At 36.6% G+C, this 19,458-nt stretch overlaps 4 protein-coding genes across 4 annotated transcripts; all 4 read left to right on the forward strand.

Annotated features, from left to right (window-relative positions):
• The first annotated feature begins 1,175 nt into the window (after window positions 1-1,175).
• parvin (beta-parvin) lies at window positions 1,176-3,173 on the forward strand. The gene is made up of 5 exons (XM_018538421.1): window positions 1,176-1,344; window positions 1,682-1,945; window positions 2,018-2,412; window positions 2,487-2,730; window positions 2,814-3,173. Exons 1-5 carry the CDS (start codon window positions 1,227-1,229, stop codon window positions 2,888-2,890), a joined length of 1,098 nt encoding a protein of 365 aa, XP_018393923.1. The 5' UTR covers window positions 1,176-1,226; the 3' UTR covers window positions 2,891-3,173.
• Window positions 3,174-4,859: 1,686 nt separating this feature from the next.
• LOC108772667 (uncharacterized) lies at window positions 4,860-10,124 on the forward strand. Its single transcript, XM_018538240.1, has 10 exons — window positions 4,860-5,146; window positions 5,646-5,989; window positions 6,374-6,540; window positions 6,817-6,919; window positions 7,175-7,464; window positions 7,621-7,868; window positions 7,946-8,297; window positions 8,850-9,032; window positions 9,117-9,389; window positions 9,777-10,124. Exons 1-10 carry the CDS (start codon window positions 4,860-4,862, stop codon window positions 10,122-10,124), a joined length of 2,595 nt encoding a protein of 864 aa, XP_018393742.1.
• Window positions 10,125-11,001: 877 nt separating this feature from the next.
• LOC108772694 (pyruvate dehydrogenase E1 component subunit alpha, mitochondrial) lies at window positions 11,002-12,955 on the forward strand. Its single transcript, XM_018538282.1, has 6 exons — window positions 11,002-11,284; window positions 11,358-11,531; window positions 11,639-11,857; window positions 11,941-12,189; window positions 12,359-12,604; window positions 12,773-12,955. The coding sequence occupies exons 1-6, from the start codon at window positions 11,174-11,176 to the stop codon at window positions 12,920-12,922; spliced, it is 1,149 nt and encodes a 382-aa protein (XP_018393784.1). The 5' UTR covers window positions 11,002-11,173; the 3' UTR covers window positions 12,923-12,955.
• A 1,486-nt stretch (window positions 12,956-14,441) lies between these two features.
• LOC108772760 (blown fuse) lies at window positions 14,442-18,884 on the forward strand. Its single transcript, XM_018538369.1, has 5 exons — window positions 14,442-14,498; window positions 15,082-15,188; window positions 15,897-17,287; window positions 17,778-18,203; window positions 18,284-18,884. The coding sequence occupies exons 2-5, from the start codon at window positions 15,143-15,145 to the stop codon at window positions 18,806-18,808; spliced, it is 2,388 nt and encodes a 795-aa protein (XP_018393871.1). The 5' UTR covers window positions 14,442-14,498; window positions 15,082-15,142; the 3' UTR covers window positions 18,809-18,884.
• Window positions 18,885-19,458: the final 574 nt, after the last annotated feature.

A 19,458-nucleotide genomic window follows, 5' to 3' on the forward strand; every position in this document is an offset into this window, starting at 1 on the left:
CTAAACCCCGAGCCCTCTATTTTTTTAGGGGGCCTCTTAACCTTATAGCTTAAAATTGTATTTCATTGATAAAAATAAAAATAATACCCCGAACAATCACACTTCTTAAAAATCTTAAACAGAAAATACAAAATATGTTTATATTTTGTTATTATTGTTGTTATTATTTAATAAATAACTTTTATTAAAAATAGATATACGTATATTTTAGTATCTATACTGCTATAAAACAATTCTTATGAATAAAGGAGGCCCCGTTTCAACATCAGTCCCTGGGTCAAAAATACCTTAAGCCGGCTCTGATATTATCAAGGCTGCGTTCCACTTTACGCTCACCCGCTCATGAAATCCTTATTATCATTTCATCCTTGTTGTTTATCAAACGTTAAACAAGGAAAAACATTACTCGTGAGCTTTATGAGAGTTAATTGGAACGTAGCTCAAAAGTGGATATACATATATATGCATAACCATCTATTATAATATTTCAAGAATATTATTTAATATTATACATATAATTGTAATAAAATATTTTTTTAATGTTATTTAAATATTCTGAGAATATCTAGAATATTACCAAATATTAAAAATAATATTATACGCCTATAAAAATTTTTTATTTTGGACAGGTACTTCAGAGGACTCTCGGGAAAAATTTTATTTTTGAAATACCAGGCGCCAACTGCGCCAACTTCACAAAAGTGACATCTCGGCCTTTTTCGTGTACCAAATCTCGTAGGGTAATGTCCACGTTTTGGTGGTTCTCTTCCATACTGTTACATAGATTAGACAAGGATGAACAATCAATTATTTATCCTTGTCTAACCCACGTAATAGTATGGAAGAGAATCTCAAAAACGTGTACATTACCCTATGAGGTTTGATACTCGAAGAAGGCTGGGATGTCCATTCTCCGGTCTTTCTCTTTGGTTTAATATTTCTTAAATTCGTTCAGTTCGTTCAATTAGTCCAAATTAGAAAGAAACTTGTATGGAACAAATATTAAGCCTCAGACACAATGCGTGGGAATAGCGATAGCGATAGCAATAAGGCTGTTTTAACCTATCATAAACCTGTTATATCAGTACACAGCTCTGATTGGTTGAAATTTTAATATTTATTTTACTTCTAATATTTTCTCCATTGTGCGCACGGCCTAAGGAAACAGAGAACGAGCTAGATGTTGCTACGTATGAGAAACAAGAATAAGGAGAATAAGGAGAATAATGGCGTCTCCTCGACCCAAGTCACCTCGAATCCCGGTTTCCACGAAGAAAGAGGACAAGGAAGAAAGCTTTTGGGATAAAATCGGAACTCTTGGACGGAAGAAACGTATTAAAGAAGGTATCGTCTAACTCTCACATGTTATAACCAGTCTAAATTTGCACATATTTGGTTACGTCATTTTCCGAAGCTTATATCCTTATACGGAGCGAGATATGTTTGACAAATGAGGAAAATTGGAGTTGTTTAAAAATAGAAAAACTCCGTTTTTTTAGTCTATATTCGTCTTAGATAAATAAATTATGTGACATTTACTATATAGATACATGTACATCTATAATTAATTCTCATACTCTCTGTAATAAATTTTTTAATTAATTTAACTATACATTTTTAATTAAAGAGCAAGGATTGTAACTTGAGGAATTTATGTGTAACAAGATTACAATTTTTTTAGTGAAAGATGTTCAGGAAGAAGGAAAATACGCGATTGATTCACCAGGGTATGCCGCTAATCCTGACATGCCACCAGAGGAGTACGCTCTTGATGAGAACGAAGAACGTTCTATGATAGAACCAAAATGTTTAGAAGACTCTAAGCTACGAGAATTGATACTCGTCTTGATCGAATGGATCAATGATGAATTGGCTGATCAGCGAATTATTGTGAAAGATATCGTAGAAGATCTTTATGACGGACAAGTGCTGCAAAAACTTTTAGGTATAAATATATACTCATGATCACAAGATAAATTCAGAATAATACTTTGCTCAACTTAACATTTTTTTTTAGAAAAACTAACTGGGGAGAAATTGGATGTACCTGAAGTAACTCAATCTGAAGAAGGACAGAAGCAAAAACTTGCTGTTGTTTTGTCTGCTGCTAATCGTGTTCTGGGTCGATATCCACCTTATAAATGGAGCGTCGAATCTGTACATTCGAAAAATATCGTTGCGATTTTGCATTTGCTGGTTGGTCTAGCACGGCTCTTTCGTGCTCCCGTTAGATTGCCAGAAAGAGTTGCTGTTCAAGTAGTTGTAGTACGTAAAAAGGATGGTCAGTTAATACATAGAACAGTAAGAGAAGAATTAACAACAACGTACGACGATTTGGGTATGCGTTGCGAGCGTGATGCATTTGATACTCTTTTCGATCACGCACCCGACAAATTGGCCGTTGTAAAAAAAGTAAGCTTATTATAGCGATTATATTTGTGACTGTTGTCTTTCTTCTTTCTTACATTTGCTATCTTCTTTTTCAGTCATTGGTAACATTTGTTAATAAGCATTTAAGCAAAGTGCATTTGGAACTAACTGATCTGGATACTCAATTTCACGATGGTGTTTTCTTAATTCTCCTGCTCGGTCTCTTAGAAGGTTTCTTTGTTCCGTTAGGCAGCTTTCATTTGACACCAAGAACCATTGACCAAAAGGTTCATAATGTTTCATTTGCATTTGACATTATGCGAGACATTGGATTACCGAAACCAAAAGCTCGTCCTGAAGGTTTGTAATTTCTGCAATCAGTCGTTAACATTCTAATCTTATCATTTTTTTTTATTTTATATATTTAAACGTCTCTCTTACAGATATCGTAAACCTGGATTTGAAATCTACGCTTCGCGTGTTATATAATCTCTTTACGAAATATAAAGGGATGAATTAATTGATGTATTTAATCAATTAGCTTTACGCGCAAATGTATTACTAAAGATAATAGTCTAACTATTCTAACAATCGCGAAATAATTCTTACTTATTAAACTGCCATTGAAGAGTTATTTATAAAAAAAGAAATTTAACGTCTCATATGCTTGTGATAATTGAATAAGCAGCGTGCGCACAAGTATATGAGAGGGGTGTAACACAGGTCAAAGGCCTAACGTAAGAAGAAATTTTATGTATTGATATGGATTTTTAGCTGTACTTTTTTACGTTTTATTAAGTTTTATTTTTTCTTCTTCTTTTAAACTAATAAATAGTCGATTCGACGAATGAAAATGAAGAAAGAGACTTAAAAATGTACAGCTAAAATAGAAAAGATTTTACACACATGCATATATATATGTATAATAAACTGTAAGTATAATGTGCCTTTTTATATATAGTCGTTTAAAATTAATATATTTTATATAAATATAATATTTATCTCACAGTTTTGATTTGTAACGATGTTATTAAATAAAACCATCATGTGTCTCACTTATTATACTTACAAAGTATATGAGCGAAGAATCCCATTATCAATCTCTAATACAATTTATCATCATACTTTCTAATACATAATTATTCTAATGTAGCATCATAACATTTGGTATCCTAACATATGCGACGTATGTAACGTGAATATTAGTCGTTCACTCCTTTGGAATTGTGTCAACAGCACGATCGTACCTGCCACCGTCATTCTAAGATGATCGATCGGGCACGTACGTGATAGCTGTCTATTGTCTTTCTTTTAGTCTAGTGAAAACGAATATTTGATCTCGTGCACGAGACGTAATTCGATACGGGATCATTGAATATCGCCTATATAATACGTGATAAATTATACGTATTGTACGTATATATGTAAAAAAGATGGGATATCGCGCGCCAGCGCGAATATTCTTTTAGATATTCCTTTTTCTCTGCGTATTTTTCTCTCATATCGATCGTAACTTTGACTATTCAAATCTACATGTTTGCGGTACTCCTTCAATGCTATCTCTTAATCAAAAATAAAATTGCAATAAAATTAATAAAATTATCCGCATTTTCTCACGTTGCGTTTTCTCATGTGATCGCGTGTTCTAATCAACTTTATGTAGTATGACGACACTTTGAGATACAACTACTACATGTATCTATATTAAGGAATGAAAAAATGAACGTATCTTCTTAGGGAAACTTTAGATTTTAAATTTTCAATTATTTTCCTTGTAATAACGTTGGATTTAACTCATGATTATTTTTTGAATTTAAATTTAAATAATTGTTACTATCTTTGTACAACTTGAAAATTTTCACTGCAATTTCGATAATATTCAATGACACACAAATGGATGGGCGGATAGGCAGATGAAAAAAAAAAAGGATATTGCTATATTTGATAGACGACTACGGTGATAGCGTAAAAATAGTCGTTTCGACCTGATAAGAGTCCAAGATGTAATTTCGTAGGATACGCTTCCAAAGCACGCGATGTCGCGCGACACGGACGACTCGGACTTGGTATCTTCAGTCTTCTCTTGACTTTTCGCTAGACGATCACCAGGGCGGTCACGACGGTAACGAGAGAGAAAGACAGTTTGCGTCGTAAACGAGCAATTGCTGCAGGTGCTTACTGCCGCACCGTACTATTAGCAATTAAAGCTATAGAGTTTTCGCTCGCGTGCCGCATGTTTTAGATGCGCTTCCGTCTGGATTGCTTCTCTTGATTGACACACTATAATTGTGCTTCTCTTAAAGCGTGCTTTCCTTCACTTAACGTGCTTTCCATCGTTGTTAAGCTTTCTTCGTGGCATATGCAGCAGTCTGCACTGTCTGACGGCGGTACTATTTAATTGTCAGTATTGAAGCATCTGCAATTCTCGTGGTACGACGCTTCTCAGGACTCTCGGATGCTCTCGGGAGTTCGCACTAGTAATTAAAGCAATGTCGACCAGCGATTCGTCTGACAAATCGCTCGACGATGTCAATGAAATTGAAATTGTCGTTGATACCGAGACTCGTAAAACTAGTATATTCACGCTCTACGCAAAGATATTTCGACTTCTTCTTACGACGCAGATACCGAATTTTAGTCTTCTTAGCGATGAGCTACGTAACAAAGAACTCGAAAAACTAATACTGCCCAGCGATGAAGAATGGCGTCATCGAGTTTATCACAGTCTCGTCGAGTTGCAAAGGGAAAAAGACGCTGAGCCAACTCAAGATAAAAGGTAAGATACGAAACGTCACGTCATGTAACAGAAAAGATTTATTATGTTCATTTTTTTTTTTAGTGATTTTATACAAACAACGTCCATTTCTACTAATGTAGATAAACTTTAATCTCGATTTAATTTAATCTCTATGCTTTTCTAATTCTTATTATATATAGAGCTGAAAAAAGCAAGTTAAACCAAAAGATATTAAGAATTAATCTATATATTAGTAAAAACAAACATTGGGCGCTTTTTTTAACAATAGACACGCAAGATATATTCATACAACAGTCATTCTGTTTTTATCTTTCATTCAATATCGAACCAACCATGATTGAACGAAGATTGAAAATAATTTTTGCATCTTACTGGAAGGTCCCCTATAATTGCTCCTATAATTAATATATTAGGAAAGTTTATTTTATATACGTAACAGCTACCTTATTTATACAATCGAGCATATGCGAGATATTCATGATTATAAAGATATAGATACAATAATCTAATTCGATAGAAAGAATTGCATACGAGGATCTTTTAATTGTTTGAGGATGGAAGATTCTGAACGGTGCATAACTCGCAAGAATTCGCAAGATTGGGAATGGCGTCCTAGGGGACCCAAGAAAAAAGGGCATCTTCCGAAAGGTAGAAGAGACGAAAGTCAAAATATCGTCGGTTCCTCGAATGCTATATCGGGGACTGGAGGCTCCATGACGGAAGCTCGGATCGAGCCGGGCTGGCGCATCAACGATATCCTTTTGGCGGCCGAAGTTCTGCAAAATGCGCGACCCTCACAAAATTATGCCAACGAGGCCGAAATGAGACGCGTCTTTGGTTTAGTATACGACGTTCTGAGATGTGAGATATTATATAGTTTTTGAATGCGCGGTGAATGTACAGAAAAAAGTTTTTCATTTCTTTTCGCGAACGCAAAGAAGCTTCTACGATTTTCATAGAAAACGCTAATAATGTGTTTTATCAATAATAGGTATCGCAAATGTAAGATGACTTGAGATAGTGCAGTAGGTAACTTTTGGGACGCATGTATTTTTGTTAAATCCAGTCGTAGTATCCATCCATGAATTATTAAAGAAAATAAAAAATTTAAACTTTCTTAGAGACTCATAGATGGACACCAGGATTGAATTTAACAAAAGTATGCTGTCCCAAGTCACCTACATTTACGGTATATCGTGTATCTATTATTACAATCCACGATCAACCTCCATTGTAAACTTTCAGATAAAAACATTTTGAATCGTACACTCGAAGACGGTGGTTTTTGGTACAGAAACAATGCTTTGAAACAACGAGAACGAGTAGTCTGGTTGCTACTGTACGATATGCAGGGAAGAAAATTTGCCCATCGACGTGGGAGTGCATGCGAGACTCGAGAGAAAGTATTCGAGGTTTGCTGCAATTCCTTTCTTTCCATTCTCCTCTCGTGTTATTCCTTTGTCTTTTTATCCATCTCGGTGCTATTTACTGTAAACTTGTATAAAAACACGTGTTATATATACTATAATTTACGCTTGTTCTCAGTAAATTAAATTAATCAACATTTGCGTTCTAAATTAAGTAGCTTCAAACATGCGACAACAGTGAAGCTATAAAAATAATATTTTACTAATATTTGTATCAATTTAACACTACTAGTATGTTAATACCTTTGTGTGTTGTTTCAGACTGTTGGATTAAAAGACATTGAAGATGCACTTTTGAAAGCAAAAACGCATTTAGCGGCAAGCATCTCACGTCTTCGTATCAGCGGTTCAGCGCTCATTCTTGGTTATTCCTCATTTTCAATTGCAATCTGCATGAAAATTTTTACGAATATATATATAGAATATAGTGTGTTGAATAGAGTCTGTTCATAAACACACATTGATTGCGTCAACTGTGTATTAATACAATATTTTAAACACGATCGCAACACACACGCGTACATTTTATGTACACATTTAAATGTACATTAATAATCTTTATACAGATAAATCCAAGTGTATCCTTCTTTTACATACATATTCATGTACCAATGTCTAGACGAGCTCCTCCCGTCGCACTTGCGTATCGCGGAAGGAATAAGCTGGACCGATGAAGGCGCGATCGCTTCCGGATGGATCAACACTATGAGAGTATTGAGTAAAAACGAATTCATAAAGGATATGTCGAAGCTAAAACTTCAACTCTGTAATGATACCGAAACAGGGGAGCTCGACGAAAACAAGTACATCTTTGATCCAATTTGCCCGAAGATGATTAATTTGCATGATAAGGCACGAGAGAAACTCGCTGTGTCTGACATGGTACGCGATCATCGATTTATCTTCCTGGTAAATATAATTCTCATTTGCTAAAATAACTACGTGAAAAAGAAATTACACGATCAGTATTATGATTGTTCGAAAATGGTGAATAAAAGAAGAATTATGGAAGAAGTGATAAATATCTTAGCAAGGATGAAAAATTGAAAAATAGCCTTTATTTAGGAAAGATCATTGTGTCTCGGAGCGGCTACGTTAGCGCAGGCGATACGTGTTGCGCGTCTTTGTGGTCCCGTAGTTCTCACGCATTCGATCGCTCCTCGTCACACTGGTTATCTGGCCGGACTCCTAGCCGATATCGAGGATGCCGGGAGACTATTAGCTTTCGGTGTTGGAGACCGTCGTTGCGAGTACGAAGCATACCTCGCGACTTTAGACGTCACTCTGCAACAATGCAGAATATTTTCAGAAAAGTAAGTTGGTTCTCTCGTATAGATTAATTGTCACAATTACTATTAACTTGGGAAACGTTATGATTCTTCATCTTTAGATACATTTCATCACCGCCGTCCGTCGAATTGGAAAGAGCTACTGTTATTCTGGCGACTCCCCCGTGCAGCTATACCGGCGTCCGTGACGTCGTCGATCTCGCCGTTGCTCGCGGTGGTGACATTAATTTATTAGAATCATTAACCAGTGATACAGCGGGTGGGATCAAACAGCCCCGCGCTCTTCTGGCCGAACAATTTTCCACGCTCAAGTATGCACTAACCAGACCAAATATACAGTTTCTAATATACGAGGTGCATACGATCTTGCCATCCGAAACTACGGAAATGATTCATCAAGTTGTCGAATACGCCAATCAATTAGCGATGGAGAAATACATTCGTGAGCATCTTGTAAGTGAACTTTTTGTATGATAGATACTATTTATTATAAATCGACTGGATATGCAATTACCGACTGCATTTGAGTTACTTTATAAAGAGGAAAACGTTGTTGTTATACTCACTTATGTGATTATAAAACAAAAAGAAATAATTTCAGACTCAATATTTATTATAAGATAAAACTATTAATAAAAAAAGGCCAGTGAGAAAAATACTGCAGTTATACTGTCAGCGAATACAATTTTAATGTTTAACTTAATATTCGAACGTTTCGGCTAATTTAAGTCATTCTCAACGATAAAACAATTTTAATAACGATGATATACACTCCTCTAATGAACGACATATAATAAATTCTAAATTTCAAAGTTAAAAATGTCCATTTTAATCGTTAATTGTAATTTATAATTATAATATTATAATTATAATCATAAGTTATAATTAACGGTTGCGTTATTGTATCGAGTTGGCGACGATTTGTTCTAAAAGTATCTTTTAAATACATTACATATTTTCTTTACATATTTATTTTCAAATAGTATATACTTTGTTGCCTTACAGCCCAAGAGAAAGACATTATCCAAAGACGGAAAGATTTCAAAGTCGATTAAAACTGATATGCCTAAGCAGGAACAATCGCGGGATCATTGGGAGGACCAATCGCAAACGCAACACGAACAGATGTTTTTGTCCAAACAGGAGGACGAGGAAGATGAAAAGTTGTTAGATACGACTGCTATTGTTGTAAGATCACTCATAAGTATACGCGCGTAAAATTATCGCTTATTAATAACTATCGATCAATACTCATTATAAAATTATCGTTAGATCCCCGATAGCGATTTGTTCGAAGTGGGGACTATCGATGAAATTTATGGCGAAACGAACGAACATATGTTAGATCCAGGTTGTTTCATCGCTGTAATAAAACGAAAGGAAATGATGCAGTTTAATTCGCTTTTCATGATCAAAGTGGCAGAATCGAAAGGACTGTTTGGTGATCCCGACAAAGAACGAAATCCAAAGCAAAAAACTGAAGTATCATCGGCGGCACGTAGTCAAACGTTGCAAATCAGTCGCCGAGGTTTCAAGCGTGTCAAAGTATGTCTCAAGCATATATACTCAAATACTTATTAGATATTAGCTTATTTATCTGATATAAGAGGCAACGATGCACATATATGAGATAAAAATATGATTATTTTATTCGATCAATTGATTTACGAAAATTTACGTTTGCTATTTTGCGTTCAGCAAAAAAAAAAAAAAAACAGTTTTGCAGATGAAAAATTTTTTAACATGCTTAGCTTACACATTTGGATCTATATAATAAGGTATAACTAAAGGCAAAATTAATAAATATAAAAGAACGTTATAAAAGTTGCAAGGCAGCTTTTCTGCTGAATGCAGTTATTGACTACATCGAGATACGTTGACTCATATATTTTAAGTAGCTACGATATCTAATTTATATTTTCGAATGCATAGGTCGAAATAGATCGCGTAGCAGCGCCTACGCATGCTTGGATGCTGCGAGCTACAAATCAGCGTCAACCATGTCCTCGTCATAGCCGACACATTGTTCGAGATGAAAAGCTATTATCGATGCAAATACGTGAAACGCGAAAACGAGATGCGCGTCGATGGTGGCGAGATGCTATCGCCTTCCTGGTTGATTCGAAAAGTCACCGAGATATTCGGAAACATTCCATTTCTCAGTTTTATGCGACGCGTTCGGATCCATTTACGCAAAAGCTGCTATACCCTTTTCACACGAAGAAAATGTTGTTAAAACGTCGTCCTCGACAGAGAAACTTGGCACTTGATTTCATCTAGAATTTAATGTAATCGTATAATTGTGCTAATGTTCCTATATACAATTACCGATATTGGAATATTGATAAATGTAATTAGCGTATCCGTACGTTGAGAGAGAATATCGTAAGCTTTTAACTTCGTATTATATTATATATACACATCTATATATAAGAATTAAGAAGAGATTTATGAGAATAAAATCTGCATATTTATTCTAAAAGAAAAAAATAGATTATAGTTCCACTTTTTAATCACGCGCAGGTAACTGGGACGCTTTTATTGTTGGTTCGATAAATACTAGCCCATTATACATATCTTTATTCTTTCCGTCTCTTTTAGGTCGTTTCCAATTTCATTAGAATTTCTAAATAATATGCGAGAAACTTTCAATGACACATAAAGTAGTATCCGTGAAAATTATAAGATTTTTTTTTGAGAATTAAATATAGCAAACATTGTGATCTCATTTCATAATCAAATGCATACGAGATGTCAATATCGCGAGTAGAATTAATCTTAATTAAACTTTTATTTATAGTATATACGTGACTTTTTTATTTTTTTTAAATCAAAATTTGACGTATTTTTTAACATAGTCTCCTTTTAAAAAGTCACTGATTATCAAACTGTTCAAGTATACATAGTTCTTGCGATTGATCTTGATTTTTTTATTTTATTTTACATCTTACATCATGGATGTGTTTACATTGACGTATTTATGATGCGATTGTCATTTTGCAATTGATCAAATCGCATTGAGAATGCGAGACTGTAAATCAATAATATTGATAATTTAATTGAATCGGTTATCTTGGAAAAAAGAGGAACTTTTTCAAATATGTCAAATTACTTATAAAATAAATAGTTTTATTTGTTACGAATAGTAATTGGTGTAGCAAGGAACCAAGTTGTAAGCAGGAAAAAAATATGTGTATGATACATGTAGTAAAATGTTATGTGCTGTAGAAAATTGAACGATAAATATTGACTTGGGGAGACTGACATCGAACTTCTGGAAAGCGTTAAGATAATATCTTAAAAACGTCAAGTGTCGGATATTACCAAGTATGCATTCAATATGGGCAAAGTCAGGATTATCACTTGGACGTCGCGGCATCAAGATGCGATACAACTTGTTATTACATCGTAACGTTACCAAAGAAGCTGTTATAGAATCGGTATCTGCAATATTTTTGTCAGACTTCTTTTTTCTCTCCTGTTTCTGTCTTTCTAATTAAAATCTTTTTTTAGAAATATGATTTATATCGGCTTGATAAAGGGCCGCTTCAGAAATCAACATTAAATATAAAAGATGCTACGTATGCACTGAAGACAATGAACTACATACGTCGGATGGAGAACAAAGCTGCAGAGTTGTACAGGCAGCGGCTCATTAATGGCTTCTTACACTTATACGTTGGTCAGGTAGATAAAAAAATCCAGATAGCGTGAACCAATAATTGTCGAGCGACATACTATACACATCGTGAGTAGAAGATGACAACACGATATTTGTAATATGTATCCTATAGGAAGCTATAGCTGTAGGTCTGAAAATGGCTCTAGCTGAACAAGATACTGTTATTACGGCATACAGATGTCATGGTTTCGCTGTTGTGTTCGGTATCTCGAGTCGCTCAGTTCTTGCGGAACTCATGGGTCGTAAGACAGGTGCGGCCAAGGGTAAGGGTGGTTCGATGCACATGTACGCCCCGCGATTTTACGGTGGCGACGGTATCGTCGGCGGACAGGTGAATGCGCTCTCACTTTTATTATTTTCGGTTCACATGGCTTAAATCTCATCGAGTGTTTATTAATCAGCGCTTACGATCAGGTACCTATCGGCACCGGTATAGCTTTAGCTCACAAGTACAATGGCACAGGTGCCGTATCCTTTACGTTGTATGGCGACGGTGCAGCTTCGCAGGGTCAAATTTATGAAGCTTGGAACATGGCGAAGCTCTGGAATCTACCGGCGGTCTACATCTGCGAAAATAATAGATACGGTATGGGTACAGCCGTGCATCGACATTCCGCCAACACTCGGCTTTATACACGCGGAGATCTCATACCAGGAATAAAAGTAAATGCGGATACTTACAAGCTTTCACATGCTCTGTCTAACAGCTCTGTTCTATTATTTAAAAAATAAAAAGCATTCTCTGGATGATGTAATGTCATGTCTATTACATCATCCAATACCCGCGCTACATGTATACATCCGTGATGTACATACATCCCGTCGTGTATAGGTTGATGGGATGAAAGTCATGGATGTACGAGAAGCCATACGCTTCAGCAGAGATTACGCACTCAGAAACGGCCCAATTGTGCTGGAAATGGCAACTTATCGTTATTTTGGACACAGTATGAGCGATCCTGGTTACTCGTATCGTAGTAGGGAAGAAATTAAGGCTGTGCAAACTGAGCAAGACCCAATCATGTTATTTGCCAAGCTAGTCGTACAGAAAGGCCTTATGACCGAAAAAGAAGTCGAAGTATATACTTAAAAAAAAAAGATATTCTCAAATTTTTAAATATATATATATATATATATTTTTAAAATTCTTTTTTAAAATTAACAAAAGTTATGCCTCAAATTGTAATTTACGACGACAGCTAACGCAAAATAATAAGTGTGTTTTGATTATTTATTGTGTGTTCAGGACATACGAACATCAGTCTACAAAGAAGTCGATCAGGAAGTGGAGCAAGCCAAGGCCGATCAGTGGCCGGAAATGTCGGAAATTTCGACCGACGTTTATGCCAAACCATTAGAAAAAATCCGTGGTAAAGTTCCTTGGGAATTACTTTGAAAGAAACGCCATATAAAGTTATTATAATTACTCTGTAATTTTTTATACTCTTTAATTTTTTATACTTATACGTAAGATTTAAATTACTTATGTTCAACATGTTCACATAATCATGTATATACTTTTGCTAAAAATATATCACACGTACAGAGGTAAAACGAGCGTATCTTTCAATGACTTTTAAAACTGTGGCGCGGCAATCTGAAACCTTTCAAAAACTGTCAATAAAATAAGTAATTCTTCTATTTTGACTAATAAGTATGGCCAAAAGTAACATTATAGTTGACGATATTCATATAGCAATCTATATTCTCGTTAGAAACGATTCATAAGAAACATTGTTTAGGTTTGGATGTTTAATAATACTCGCGTCTGTATTATCTTCTTATTGACTTTTTATGCCGCGAGTAAAGGGACAGTGCAAGCTACATTACATAGAAGAATCCTTTTGTGTCAAGTATATTCAACAGCATATTAATATACATATATAACAAACATACGAATTAGCGAATTAACTATATTTTTCTATTGATCTGCTATTGATCGACGAAAATGCAATCGATCTTTCGGTGATTTTACAACGTCTTACGAGATCGCGATTATAGATAGAGAGGACGCAGAGTAGAAGAGTGAGTCTTGTTGTTTCTTTCGTCAACGAAGAAGAAACGATCAATTAAAACTGATGATCGTTTTAAATGACGAAAGAGTGAGGAGAGAGCAGAACGGAGAACGGCAGACGACGAAATGATAGCGGAGAGATGGGACTCGATGAATGAGTCAGATCGTGAAAAAGGCGTAGGAGAAGCGCGGCGGAGCCAACATCGCAAAGCCAACTCGCGGAGACGTACGAGACTGGGCACGAACGTCTCTGCGGGAGTCGTCTTACGTCGTTCGCACGTGTCACGTCGCGCTAATTGAATTCTAACGAGACGACAGTCGCTTGAAGATACATGGACGATATCGAATCCGAGGGTCATCCGAGACTCAGCGCACCTCTATCCACCAACGTTCCTTTCATTTTAACCGCGCAGGCACGCGGTTCAAACGAATCTCTTCGTCCTGCGTGATTCTCTCGAGTGGTCTCAGGGCAAGTATCCTATTTTTTTTTCTCTTATAAATTCCCTTTTCGGTATATCCCTCCATATTATATTCTATCTTGCCGCTCGCAGAGAGTCCAATTCCAGTTTCTACTTATAATTTGTGCTACGCCACTAAGTTTGACATTTAATTAGAGCTGAAAATTAATTAAAGTTTAAGCAAAAGCTATGGCGGATGGATCGAAAGGGCGGTGAGTTTGCGGTTTTGAGAGTTTGCGGAATAAAGAATGAGTGATCTAAGGTGGACGGACGAATGGTTGATCGTTGAAAGTTAATAAAACTCAACGGGCAACGCGGCCGCGTCATCGAGTAAAGCGCTCAAGGAATTCTTCGTCTGAATAGACAACGATAACTCGGATCGAAGTGACTTGGACGACGCCGTCTTTTTGCGCCGGATATAGAAAGGCGATCTACATGTCATATTAATGACTATCATTCTTTCCATTTCTGGTGCAAAACATCTACATATATTATACGTTGTACGTTGTATAACTTTAATATATTTTACGTTGTATTCTTGAATTAATACATACTGCGTCAATTACTTTATATATTCTACATTGTTGATGAACTATTTTTATTACGGTAAATACACGTTAAATTATGTAGAACAATAGATACGAGATAGGAAATATCTCACTTATATGGTTTATACTGTTGAAAACTTAAATGCTTGATAAAGCCTTATCTGCAATGGTTGTATCTCGCGGTACATCCTGTAGAAACTAAAAGATATAAAAATACCACTAATATAAGCGCAGAGTGAATTCTATAATATACTAGAACGCACTGTTAAAACTGCAGCCCGACAGGAGCAAAAGGAGGTGAATAAATACTTGTTTTTCTGACTCTTTTCTACAAAAAAAAAATCATTAGCCAATCAACGAGTCCTTGACAGAGAAAATAGTATCACAATGTTTACATTAGAGTGTCATTATTAGGAATTGAGTGAAACACCTTTACTCTTCGATGATGCGCTCCAGTATATTATAGAGCTGACTAGCTAATATAAATAGTAAGCTTTACCATTGTGTTATAAATCTTTTTGACGGTAAATTTCAGGCTTCTTCGTAATTATTTCTTAAAAGCAAGCACGTGAGCGCGCTGGCACAGGTACAACAATATGGAAATCGACATGAATATTAATGATATATTGCAAGTACTACGAGGTATGTATATTTAAATAGAACAGCAAACACAAGAAATTTTTTTTAATCTTTCGCGCAAATGAATGTAGACTTGAATGTTGTGCTCTTCTGTATGCGCTTTACGAGATGTGTATGTATATATAGTGTTTCTTAAATAACGACCTAATCGTATAGTGCTAGATTCTTGATAAAAAAAATGAGTCGAAAAGTCTCCTATCATTTTGCAATTTCCATAATATAAATTAATTTCTAAAGATAGCCGAATAGATGCATAAAACAATTTTAAGGTATCTTTCAGTGTTTTGTGAAATATTTTGAAGACGTTCCTCAAAGAACTCTTAATACCTTAAAGTTGTCTTATATGCATCGATTTCAAACATTTGGTTTATCGCGCTGAAGAAAAAGAAGATTGGCTGAATATGGCATAGCATTTTTAATTGATTGCAGCAGTCAAATTTTTAGCCTATATCGAAATCCTATAGTAACATTGCGAATATAGGCTGAAGCAAAATATGGCTGCTACAATCAAATTAAAACCGCTATGCTATATTTTACCACCTGATTTGCTGCAGCAGTCAATCTTTCCTTTCAGCGCGGGTAATTAAAAAAAATATTACGAAAGTTGCAAAACGATAAAAGATATTTTGACTGTTTTTTTTATCAGGAATGCACTATGATTATATGGGCGTTATTTAAGAAACACCCTATATATTTTTTTTCTGTTGCCAGAAATGATAACGTTTCTGGAATGTCTCGGCGATGCGCAGCTTCCACTTATACTCGAAAACTTACGGGAGAAGCTGTTGATACGATCGAAGAACACTCTAAGCGTCACAATGGCTCGAGCGTCATCCCCGGAACCTTACTTGGATATGAAGTCCGGACCGAGAAGCTTATTGTTGACCAAGAGTAAAACCGATTCAGAAGAATACGTCGGAATGGAAGAATCTCAAAAGAAAAGTATCCTTCGCACGCACACTCATCAGGATTATTACGAAACCTTCGAAAACAACGGCTCTCTCCAGACTGCGAGCGTGTCATCAGTCACGAATCTCAAGCAAAGCAACGATCATGACGAGGGGGGCCAGACGCTGATCGGAATTTACAAGAACGTTTCGGCGATGCAAATTAAAAGCAAGTGTCACAAATGCGGCCCGCTCTACAGGAAAGAAGGGAAGAAGTTGTTTCTATCGGAAAACCGTGCCTGCTGGATGGCATTGGTTGGATCACACCTGCTCATCTATCGAAGCGAACGGCACAATCGACCGTACGCGATCTATCCGATTCGGGGTTACAGAGCCCGCCCGGCACCAAACATGATTCCCCGTGATCGACAAAAGAGCGAATCAGCCTTCGAGATATACAGCCCTGGAAACGAAACGTTACAGTTTATCGCGAGGACGCCCAAGGACATGGACCAATGGGTAACGAAGATCAGCGAAATGGAATGTCACAATGAGAGCGAAAGGAGCAAAGCAGTGGAAGCTCGCGAAAAGAAAAGGCAGACTGCTATCGTCAAATCTCCGCTGACGGATCACAGTTGTAGTAACGAGGGAACGCGACCTCGAGATGCTGAAAAATTAGCTATCGTCGATGACTCAACGGCCAAAGCCGAATTGGCGAATAACAAAGTTGAGCGAAAAGAGAACGCAGATGAAAGGGCTCCTGCGTTACCTGCTCGAATACCTCGAAGACTTCCCTCTTTACCTCCCGATAACGATAGTCTCACGGTATCCTCTTACAGAGCGACCGTCGAGGGTGACGACGACGACGATGATGACATTTATCACAGAATCGAAGACCTGAGGAATGAAATGCGTTATCAAAATGTAGCAATGCCGAAAGAAAAGCAGGCTAATGACGAGAATCGGAAGCAATCTATCGCGTACGACGACATTGGTGCGCGTAATGAAAAAAACGAGAGAAATGAGAAGATGGAGGAGGGTAAGTCCTGTGACACAGTATCGTCTCAAGAGACGTACGACGATATCGTTACACTTTCGCGAACAGACGCTACGAAGATCGAGTCGAAACGGAACCTGGATAACGATTCATCTATCGATGTAGCTACTGTTGATGGGGCGATCGAGAAAAGAGAAGAGTTTTACGACGATGTGCAAGTAAGTCTAGTTCTAATGATTGCAATTAACGCTTTGTGAAGACACACAATTGATGTTTTCCAGCAAGCGACACGGTGTGACACAGTGATCGTGTCATCTTCGTTTGACATTTACAAACAACAGGATGTAATGATTCACTGTGTTATACTGTGTCATCTGTGTCTCTTGCTGGAAAGCGCCCAATGTTACTCTCTCTTTCTGTCAGTGAAGCGATAAAAGTGAATTTTTACTACTCTATTAAGCCTGATCTATGATTGCGTAAACGTAGTTGTAATTGTAAGAATTTTGAGCTATCACAGTTGAATACGAGAGTATTTTACTACGCGATCTGTGTATTTTCGCACAGTTACGACTATTTTTAACTATATTTACGCAATTTTAAATCAAATATTACAGTTACTCTAATAAATAACTAACCAAAACTTGTAGAAATAATGCAAGTGCAAAGGTATGTAGTAAAATAACATAAATTCATTTTGTTTCGATATAGAGCTTGATTCCACACGGGAGATCCGCCAAAGATCGTGTCAAGATCGAGAAAGAAACATCGAGCAAGCTTCAACCGAAAAAGTCTTTTCTGGATAGAGTTTTAAGCAGAAAAGAATGTCCCAGCAAAGAAACGGACAAGAGAGAGAGATATCGTTACAAGAATAAAGTTTCGTCGAATCCAGCATCACCTTTGGATACGGGAAAAATGCCTACTTACGACGACGTGTCCGATCTAATAACGAAACAGGATCACCAGGCAGGATCCTTGACGGACGAAAGTGAGGAATTGCCGGAATATAATCATCCTCCTCCACCGAGGCCAATTTACCAAGTAAAATTGCCCGCGGAAAGCCAAAGTACTGATGAAACGCAAGAATTATACGACGATGTTAGCGGCTATCAAGAACAACATAAAAATTCTGAGCAGGTAAAATGTCTAACTACGATGATAAGAGTCCGTTTGTTCGATTAATAGAAATGTGCTTAATTGAAATTCTTTTTCGGTAGCAACTAATCTTGCAGTTGACACGGGATTTATGTACGAAAGTAAACGAAGCTGAATGCAACGCGACGCAGGATACAGAATCGGAAACGAATGCCCGAGAAGAGCTGGAGCATTATCAGTCACCAAAAAGCGACTTGTGTATTCGCGACGATACCGATCAGAATGAAGAATTGTACGACGATATAGCGTTGTGGGCCGACTTCACGGCACGACAAAGAGACACTGGCAAGAGAGAGACCGACGATGCTAAATCGGTCAGCATAGACAAAAAAGCCTGGAATCGATTTGCCGTCAACCGAAAATCACGAGTCACGAGCGACTTCAACTGCTCCACCGAGCCAAATAGACGTGGCGGTAACGAGGGAAGCGACGAGATCGAGGATTCGCCTGAGAACAGTGGGGCGATCAAAAGGAACACCTTTCAAAAATTGATCAGCAGAATGGAAAACTCTCTCGCTAAAGTTTCCGCGAGAAATCCGTCTTCGCTATCGACGAGCAAGTCAAGTGTAACGAGTAATAACTCGTAAAGCTCGGATTTGTACCAACTTATATAATATATAAGTACAGCTTTATACGTGTAGAAGATTAACTTACGTATAATTAATACGCAAATACATATATAATAAAGCAAATATTCTTTGTCTCTTTTCCTGTGTTATAACTATTGCATTGAAAAAAAAGATTGGCTGAATCTGGCATAGCATTTTTCAGTCGCAACAACTATACTGCGGATGACTGACGCAACCAAAAATTGGATACTTTTAGCCAATTAAAAACGCTATGTATTAAAAATGCCATGTTTTATCATCCAAATTACTGCAGCAGCTAATCCTTTTCTTTCAGTGTACTAAATGCGCACTTAATAAAGCGCTTTATTCGCGAGCAAAGGCTAGGAAAATAAAATTTCAAGAATCTCGCCGTTTTGCGTTGCACTCGGATACACATGATAAGCCGTTACTTAAGTTTTCAATCTTAAACCGTATATTAAGAAATTGACCAGCCACAGCTGAATATAAAAGAAATAAATTGAAAAATTCAAGGGCTCTTTATATAACAATAATCAATAACATTAAAAAGGGCGAAGTAAGAGTCAAATTACAATTAAAAATCTAAATTTCTTTGGTATTTATTCTAATATATTGCGAAGAATATCACGTAATTTTGGCCGGCTAAAATA

The sequence above is a fragment of the Cyphomyrmex costatus genome, unplaced genomic scaffold (genome assembly GCF_001594065.2).
Source record: "Cyphomyrmex costatus isolate MS0001 unplaced genomic scaffold, Ccosl1.0 scaffold193, whole genome shotgun sequence".
In the NCBI taxonomy this organism is placed as follows: domain Eukaryota; kingdom Metazoa; phylum Arthropoda; class Insecta; order Hymenoptera; family Formicidae; genus Cyphomyrmex; species Cyphomyrmex costatus.